The 10220-nt window shown below is 33.9% G+C and overlaps 1 protein-coding gene across 1 annotated transcript; it reads right to left on the reverse strand.

The window, feature by feature from the left end:
* Nucleotides 1-8097: 8097 nt before the first annotated feature.
* On the reverse strand, nucleotides 8098-8244 carry LOC115941504 (keratin-associated protein 20-1-like). The gene has a single exon (XM_031029911.2). It carries the CDS (start codon nucleotides 8242-8244, stop codon nucleotides 8098-8100), a length of 147 nt encoding a protein of 48 aa, XP_030885771.2.
* Between the last annotated feature and the right edge of the window lie 1976 nt (nucleotides 8245-10220).

Consider the following 10220-nt stretch of genomic DNA (forward strand, 5'->3'; position numbering starts at 1 on the left):
CCAGTTCTGAGCCCCACACGCTCTGAGCCTTTCCCTTGGGTGATGATATCCTGCGTGATGAAAGTCTAGCAGGGTCTGTTGTTGCCCACAACCTAACCTACAGATTCCCTGAATTAACGCAGGAAGTGGGAGGTGGTGAAATTCACCTGTGACGCCCACAGTTCTGCTTTCATCAGGATGATGGTGTCGGAGCAACTGCCTCGATGATACTCATGCTGGAGCTTGTTTCTGTGTTGACCTAATAAACTTGTTCAATCCCAACGGCAGCCCTGGTTTTATGTCAGTCATTTGATGTCCCTAAGCGTCTTACGAAATTTTTTAGTTTCAGTTTACAAGAAAGTTAACAATGATCTTCTTAGGGAGCTATTTCCCTAATATTTCTAGGTCAGCTTCTTGACCAATTCCTTTGTCAATTGTCTTAAGAAAGTAATTTATTTTTGGTAAATTTCAGTTCCTCCTCTGGTAATAAAGGAATAATATTTGTTATGTTGGCTAACTCCTAACACCAAATGCAATATTATTTTATGAATTATAAATTAAGCTTCATATGGTGTATGGTAAATAATTAAGAAAAATAATAACTTCCCCAATATTATATTCATGTATCTCTTAAAACAAATGGATGTTGTAATATTCTTCTCTACTTCTAATCTTTAAAAAAAATATTTTAATAAAAGAAACAACCTAAGGAATATTTTTATAATCTATTACTTCTTAAGGTAGTAGTAGACTGTAAAACCATTTGGCATGCATGGTGGGCCATAATAACTGGAAGAAAATAGCATTTCAGACAAAGTTTCAGGTCTCACAATGCAGTAACCAAGATGTCTGTCAGGTGTTTGGTCTCATCTGGGTCTCAACTGAGAAAGGATCTGCCTTCAAGCTCACATACTTGGCAGAATTCAGTTCCTTATACGTAACTGAGAAACTCAACATTGTCACCTAGAGGCCTTCGCAGGATGTCTGTTGGAGACTACCTTCAGCTCCAAGAGGCTGCCCATAGCTCTTTGGCATGTGAATTCCCATATAGGGTTGCTGGCTTTCTCAAAGCCAGGCAGGAAGGGGAGAGAGACTGCAACAAGAAAGGTGCTACAATTCCACACAATTTTATGCAACATAATCACATAGACACAATGATATATATTTTACTACCTTTGCTATATTTTATTTATTAGAGGTGAATCACAAGTTTTGCTCACACTCAAGAAGGGAGGATCATACAAGGCATTGACATTGAGAGGCAGAAATCATAATTGTCTGTCCACCACCAATATCAATGCTATTCATCCTTCCTAATAGGAAGTAGGAAGTTTTCCTTCACCTACAATGCTCTGAAACAATTTATAGCACATTCGGAATATTTTGTCTCTAAAGAGTTGGTAGAATTTCACTGAGAAATATATCTGAATGGAAATGGAAATCATTTCCTTAATTTTCTGTTTGTTTTATGAAAATTAATCTCTTTATAATTTCTAGATGTAATGGTATTGGTTTTGGTAATCTGTATTCCCCTAAGAATGTAAGTTTTCAAATCTATAGCCATAAAAATCAGCAAAGTAAATTTACATAATTTTAAAACTTCTTGTTTCCATATTTATTTCTTTATTGCTATTTATTTTGTATATGCCTTTTCCCTTTTATACTTGACCAAATTAGCAAGTGATTTATAAATGTTAATCTTTTCAAATAACATCATTTTGAGTCATTTAAAAAATTTTTTTGTCTTTTCTCTACTTCATTAATTTCTGCTTATCTGTTTATTATTATTTATTTAAAGTGTTTCCTTGTACTTTCTTTGGTTTACTTAGTTGTTTTTTATGAAGTTTTCCTTAACTGGGATGTTAAGTTATTTATGATATTTCTTTCATTTTCATTGACAAAAGTGTTTAGTACTATGATTTTTTCTCTAATTACTGCTTGGAATTTTTTCATTCTGTTAACTACTATTTTCATTACTGTTATTTATTTTAAAATGCTATAACCTGGGGCGCCTGGGTGGCTCAGTCGGTTGAGCATCTAACTCTTGGTTTCAGCTCAGGTCATGATCTCAGGGTCGTGGGATTGAGCCTGTGTTAGGCTCCACACTCAGTGGGGAGTCTGCTTGAGATTCTCTCTCTCCCTCGCCCTCTGCCCCTCCCCCCGCCCCTCCCCCATGCTCTCTCTCTATCTCTCTGTCTCAAATAAATAAATCTTTAAAAAAATAAAATAAAACACTATAACTTCATATTATATTTTCTTTTTCACTCAAGAGTTGTTTAACCAAAGATATACTTTCCAGGTGAAGGAAATTTTCTGTTCTTTGATTTGTTAACAATTTTTAGCTTTATTGGATAGAAATCAGAGAGTATTTGTGCAGTATTTTTACTTTAAAAATTTACTGATTTTTTTCTTTATGACTTAATTTATGATTAATTTTTGTCTATTTTCAGTAGAAGCTTGAGAAGGTTTATCCTCTACTATCAGTGTAGAGGTGGATATATATCCATAAAAGCTACCTTTACTAATTATATTGCATAGGTGTTTTTTCTGCTTATTTATTTTTTCTACTTGATTCTGTTTTGTGAGAGTGGTATATTAAAGTCTTCCATTTTTAGTGTGTTTCTATCTACATCTCCTTGATAGATGATGTCGATAGAGACAAAGATAGAGATGGAGATATGTATTCTTCATAAAAACAGTTTCTGTGTTTTGGGTAAGAAAATAAAATACTAAAAAGGACAAAAACAAAAACAAACAAAAAAAAAGAAACACAAGTGTAATATATCTCTGCTCAGTATCACTTCTGGAAAAAAAATTGGGGTTCAGATACTAAGGCTTCTGCCATTTTCTTAAGTTACACATAAGAATGTGGTATAAATATTTAATAGAATTTTCCATTGAAGACACCTGGACCTAGAGTTTCCTTTTTGGAAAGGTATTTTTAATTAATTCCTTTTATTTATTAGATATAGTGCGACTCAGATTGGAGTCAATTTTGGTAATTTGTGTATTTAAAGGAAATTTTCCATTTCATCTGTATTGTGGAATTTATTGACATAACAACCTTCATAATATTGATTTAACCTTTTTGTTGCCTGTAGAATCTTAAAAGACATTAATTCTTTTCTTCTTATTTTTGGTAATTTGTATTCCCTCTCTGATATTCTTGACCAATCTCTCTGGAATTTATCTATTAGGTTGATTTGTTCAAAGTACCAACTTTGGGTATTATCCATTTTCTTTTCTTTTTAAGTTTTTATTTAAATTTCAGTTAGTTAACATATAGTGTAGTATTAGTTTCAGGTGTACAATATAGTGATTCAACATTTCCATACAACATCCAGCACTCATCACAACAAGTGCACTCCTTAATCTCCATCACCTATTTCACCCATCTCCTCACCCACCTCCCCTCTAGAAACCATCAGTTTGTTCTCTGTAGCTAAGAGTCTGTTTCTTAGTTTGCCTCTCTCTCTTTTCTTTTTTTCTCTTTGCTTCTTTCTTTGGTGTCTTAAATTCCACATATGAATGAAATCATAGAAAACTACCCTATGATTCAACAATTGTGTTTTTAGGTATTTACCCAAAGAATACAAAAATATTAATTCAGAGGAATACATGCACCCCTATGTTTATAGCAGCATTACTTATAATAACTAAATTATGGAAACAGCCCAAGTGTCCATTGACTGATGAATGGATAAAGAAGTTATGGTATATATATGTGTATATATATATTATATATATATATATAATATATATATACACACACACAATGGAATATTACTTGGCAATAAAAAAGAATGAAATCTTGCCCTTTGCAGTGACATGGATGAAGCTAGAGAGGATTATGCTAAGAGAAATAAGTCAGAGAAAGACAAATACCATATTATTAATTTTCTTTATAGTTTGTTCATTTTCTATAGAATTAATTACACTCTGTCTTTATTTTTCTTTCATTCTTCTTACTTTATATTTAATCTTTCATTCATTTCTAGCTTTTTAAAGAAGCTTAGAGCATTGATTTTTAACATGTTCTTTTTTCCAACATAAATATTTAAAGCTATAAATTTCCTTCTAATCACTTCTTCAGTGGTAAGCTATACATTTGGAGTGTTGTACTTCTTTATTAGTCAATTCAGAATATCTTCTAACTTCCTGTGTGATTTCTTTTTTCATCTATATGTTATTTAATGAGGGTTGTTTCCTGATCCAGGAAGACTGTGTCCTCATGTATCTAAGACTCTGCTGCCCCCTACAAGAGACTTCTTGGCAGTGAGGGAAGTAGGTTGGGATTCTCACCATGCCACTACTCCACCAAAAAAAAAAAAGCAGATGGGCTGGCGAAACTCCTTCCACAATTTCATAGCAATGGCAGGGGTCAATGGGATAGCCAGTGGTGCAAGATAAACCAAACAGACCAAAATAACACTGCAACAACTCTGAAAATTATGAATCATAACTCACAAGACCCATGTGCTAAACCCAAGCAGGGTGACTACCTGCTTTTGAAAAAAAATTTTAATAGGATCAAGATGCTTCTAATACACAAAATTACTATCATACCCATCATATAAAGAAACAAGAAAATTAAAACTTGAATGAGAAAAGATAATTAACTGACCCTAACACTAATCAGGTTTTCCATTTGTATGATACAAATTTTAAAGTAACTGTCATAAAAATCAACAATCAAATTCTCTTGAAACAAATGATTTGAAAGTAAAAGAATGGAAATACATATACATATTATGCAAATAGCAACTATTAAGAAAGCTGGAGTGGCTATAACAATATCAGATTAAATATACCAAATATAGCCAAAAACATTTAATAGAGATAAAGAGGGACATTTTGCAATAAGTAGGGTAATCTTTCAGGAAGATATAATGTATGTACTGGTGTTAAATCCAAAATGAACAAATCAAAAATTGACAGAATTGAAAGAAAAAAGGACTGCAATAATAATAATTGAAAGTGTCAAAATCTCACTTTGAATAATGGATATAGCAACTACATAAAAGATTATAATATACATAAACTTGAAAAAAAAAAAAACACTATAAACCAGCTAGAACTAACACTCTTCTAGACACCATTTTACCCAACTGCAAGAAAACACAAGTTTTTTTCAAGTACACATATAGAATGTTCTCCAAGATAGATCATATGTTAGGCCAAAAACAAGAGCCAATGAATTTAAAATAATTGAAATTGTACATAGTCCCATGTGCTATCTTCAGCTTATAGAAGAAAACATATCTACCTAATTCTCTCTTCCAGACGCTTTTAAAAAAACATGTATTGGGGGGCAGGTTAAGATTTTGGCCAACTTCATAATTTGATCTCTATTCAGAAAGTACTTTTGATGGACACATTGTCAGTCTTAATTTTACCAAATTCCAACATTACTTCCAAAATACTAATAGATACTACTGATTTGTATTTTATTATTGCTGACATTATTGTTATTTAGTAGTAATAAATTGAGTGAATTAAGAGAAGTTGTTATAAACAGCTTTACTGAACAGACTATCAGGATCAGGGATACATTTGCAGCCTATATTTTGGATCAGACTTAAGTTTATATAATTTTTGTCTGCACAAGCCACTGCCTTGTTTTGAAACAGGTCTCTTTCCAAGATGCAAGCAGAGATTGACTCCTTGAAAATTTCACTGAAATAAACTGCAAATTCTAATCTTCCTCAGTATTTTTCACAGGACTAGAACAAATAATCCTAAAATTTGTATGAACAACAAAAGACCCTGAATAACCAAAGCAAACCTGAAAAAGAAAAACAAAACTGGAGGTATCACAATTCCTGACTTCAAGTTATATACAAAGCTATAGTAATCAAAACATTATGGTACTGGCACAAAAGTAGACCCTTAAATCAATGGAACAGAATAGGAAGCCCGGAAATAAACCCATAATTATATGGTCAATTAATATTTGACAAAGGAGGAAAGAATATGCAATGGTAAAAAGTCTCTTCAACAAATGGTCTTAGGAAAACTAGTCAACCAACATACCAAAGAATGAAACTGGACCACTTTCTTACATCATATACAAAAATAAACTCAAAATGGATTAAGGGTCTAAATATGACACCAGAAATTATAAAAATCTAGAAGAGGGGCGCCTGGGTGGCTCAGTTTGTTAAGCGACTGCCTTCGGCTCAGGTCATGATCCTGGAGTCCCTGGATAGAGTCCCGCATCGGGCTCCCTGCTCGGCAGGGAGTCTGCTTCTCCCTCTGACCCTCCCCCCTCTTATGTGCTCTCTCTCTCATTCTCTCTCTCAAATAAATAAATAAAATCTTAAAAAAAAAAATCTAGAAGAGAACACAGGCAGTAATGTCTTTGACATTAGTCATACAAACGTTTTTCTAGATATGTCTCCTGAAGCAAAGGAAACAAAAGCAAAACTAAACTATTAGGACTACATCAAAACAAAAATCTTCTGCACAGCAAAGGAAACTATCAAAAAAGCTAAAAGACAACTTACTAAATGGAGAAGATATTTGCAAATGGCATATCCAATAAAGGATTAGTATACAAAATATGTCAAAAATTTATACAACTCAACACCAGAAGAACAAATAATCCAATTTAAAAATGGGCAGAAAACATGAACAGACATTTCTCCAAAGACCTACAGATGGCCAACAGACACATGAAGAGATGCTCAACACCACCCTTCATCAGAAAAATGCAAATCCAAACCACAATGAGATATCACCTCACACCTGTCAGAATGGCTAAAATCAAAAACAGAAGAAACCACAAGTGTTGGTGAAGATGTGGAAAAAAAGGAACACTCACGCACTGTTGGTGGGAATGCAGACTGGTGCAGCCACTCTGGAAAACAGTATGGAGGTTCCTCAAAAATTTAAAAATAGAACTACCATATGATCCAGTAATTCTACTACTGAGTATTCACCCAAAGAATACAAAAACACTAATTCAAAAAGATAATGCATCATCCTTGTGTTTATTGCTGCATTACTTACAATAGCCAAATTATGGAAGCACCCCAGGTGTTCATGGATAGATGAGTGGATAAAGATGTGGTATAGATATACAATGGGATATTATTCAGCCATAAAAACAGAATGAAATCTTTCCATTTGCAAAGACATGGATGGAGCTAGAGAGTATAATGCTGAGTGAAATAAGTCAGTCAAAGACAAATACCATATGATCTCACTCATACATGAACTTTAAGAAACAAAATAAACAAACAAAGAGAAAGAGAAAGAGAGAAATAAGCCAAGAAACAGACTCTTAACTGCTGAGAACAAACTGATGGTTACCAGAGGGGAGGTGGGTGGGGGGATGGGTGAAATAGGTGTAAGGAATTAAGGAGTGCACTTGTTGTGATGAGCACTGGGTGGTATGAAATTGTTGAATCACTATATTGTTCACCTAAAACTAATATGACACTGTATGTTAACTATACTGGAATTAAAATAAAATAAAACAAATAAAAAAATAAAAGCACTATATGAATAACTATATTCAACCACACATCTAACTTATGAACTATAGATAACCAAAACGGTCAACAACCACACACACACACACACACACACAGAAGAAACCTGGATAAACAAATATACACAAAATGTTGTAGATATGCACACTACTTTTTTTTAATTAAAAGATTTTATTTATTTGAGAGAGAAAGTATGTGCACAAGAGAGAGCACGAGTGGGGGGAGAGGGTGGGCAGAGGGAGAGGGAGAAGAAGACTCCCTGATGAGCAGGGACCCTGATGTGGGACTCGATCCCAGGACCCTGGTATCATGACCTGAGCCAAAGGCAAACGCTTAACTGACTGAGCCACGCAGGTGCTCTGCAAACACTACTTTTAATGAAAAATGAATTTAGATATTTTTCCCAAATGGAGATGGTGAATATGGTTTGTGTTTAATCATGTAATAGTAAGGATCAAATGAATATTTTTCTCAGTTGTTGAAAACTCAGGCGATTTCAATTTAAAAAGTTCTGATGTTCATTATTTGAACAGACAATAACATGGTTATTATAAATAATGCAAGGGATACATATAGGACCTCATAGGAAAATTTCTTAAACAAATCAATAATCTAGAATTTCTCAGAAGAAGCCAGAAGACCAGTATCCCCCATAGCAGCATGGACAGTAAGAGGCGTATCCATATCCTCCATAGCCACATCCATAGCCACATCCCAGGCCACCATAGCCATAGCTCAGGCCACCATAGTAGTTGTTGTAGAAGCTCATAGTGTAAGGAGAAGGCTCAGTTGAAGAACAGAATCAATTTCTAGGGTTTTAAGTTTATAATCTACATAGGGCCTTATATACCAACTGAGTGGTATGTAGGGCAAACCACAAGCACCATTGGATTCAGGCTTCAAACTAATTGGCATTATAACCATCTCAAAAATTCCTCATAACCAGTATATCCAAGACAATTTTGCTGCGTGTCAGGATGCCTGTAATGAAATCATGTGCCTTTAATGAAAGGGTTTTCTCCTACTTTGGTGACTTGTTTACTGCAGATGTGAGATCTAAACTATATTACTAGCTACCATGAGATCACATAACCATACATGTTCCACTTCTTCAAAATTCCTTTTTCCTTTAATAATATTCTCCTTCCTAGCTGCATATATGCACCCTTGGGAGTAAAAGTATGGTTTCAAAGATGTAAGGAAGGTTGGAAAATTCGTGGAGAAGACATGGCAGAAGTCATATAGACTACATGGAGAGGACAGGGCAAGGTTCACTTGTAAATATCTGAATGATTAATGTGTTTTATTGTGTGTTTTTTGTGGAGCAGGATTATCCACTTTGGTTTATACTTCACATGTATATGCATCTATCATTTTGTATATGATCAAAAACCATGGTAGAATCCCTAAAGTTGAAATCCATGGACCATGGCTACATAAGGATTTACTGTATTAGTAATTTGAGTTTAAAAATCTATTCCAGAAACTTTTGAAGATTTACTGACATCATGTACTTCCTGCTATGACACAATGAAATAGGTATGCTTCTTTTGGTATTTCAACCTCAACTTTGTTATAAGAAAACAAACAAACCCAAATTGAGAACATACTACAGAACATTTGACTTTTTAAATTGTTAATGCCATAAAAGTTAAGAAAAGACAGAAACTGTCTCCAATTGAGAGGAGACTAAGGAGATAAGACAATCGAATGCCATGTAGGATCTTGAATTTGGTCCTGGACCAGAAAAAGGATACTACTGAAAAAAATGGCAAAATCCAAATGTTTAGTTAATATTGTATGAGGTTAATTTCTTAGTCTTGATAATTGTACTTGATTATGAAAGGTTTTACCATAGTTGTGTAACTGGGTGAAAGGTATATGGGAATGTTCTGTATATTTTTGCAACTTTTGGTAACTCAAATTATTTCAAAATAAAAGTATTTTAAAATTCTACTTGATTGCATTGATTTGGTCATTTATTAATCTTTTCATACATCAAACTTTTAAGAATCAATTATCTGTCAGGCACTACTGTGAGCATTGGAAATGGAGCAGTGAACAGGACAGACAAGATCCCTATTGTTACAGAGCTTAAATTCTAGATTGAGCAAGAGCAGGAAATGCAGGCAGATATTTGAAAGCAAATATGACAAGTGAAGGAGATCATTTTTGATAGCGAGGAGTCTATTTACATAACAAATCAAGGCAACGTAAAGTAAATTTAAGAAGAGCACTGGTGAGAGATTACTTCAGACTGGATGGTAAGGGAAAGGGAAGAAAAGGTCCTAGCCATTTTTGCTGTTACTTTCAAGGGATCAGCAACCCCCAAGCAGAAGTTTTGAGTTGGAAACAGATTTGGTACATCTGAAGAACAAAAAGACTACTGATTTCTGTGTACTATAAAGAGAGGAAGAGTGTTCCAAGAGGCCCTCATAGATCTAGTCAAGGCTGTAACCGGACAGCCCATAAAGGCTGTGTTTTAAGCTTTGGGTTACTAGATATAGGAAATAAAAATTTGATTTTCAGATAAACAATTTCTATATATAAGCATATCCCATGTAATATTTGGGAAATTCAATATTCTGAATTTCAACATTCTGAAATTCAAATTTAACTGGTGTCCAGTGTAATCTAGCAAACTTAATGTGGAAAGGCAGTAAAGGATAAACCAGGGGAAGGAACCTCATCTGATTTATGTCTTGTATGCTTTAAGATGTAGAAAAAAAAAACTAAACAAAAGAA

Source organism: Leptonychotes weddellii, chromosome 1, assembly GCF_054177405.1.
Source record: "Leptonychotes weddellii isolate Sample4059 chromosome 1, ASM5417740v2, whole genome shotgun sequence".
NCBI classification, from domain to species: domain Eukaryota; kingdom Metazoa; phylum Chordata; class Mammalia; order Carnivora; family Phocidae; genus Leptonychotes; species Leptonychotes weddellii.

Bases quoted from the DNA above. Each gene is read 5' to 3' on its own strand.
- LOC115941504 (XM_031029911.2), bottom strand. From the start codon at position 8,244: ATGAGCTTCTACAACAACTACTATGGTGGCCTGAGCTATGGCTATGGT.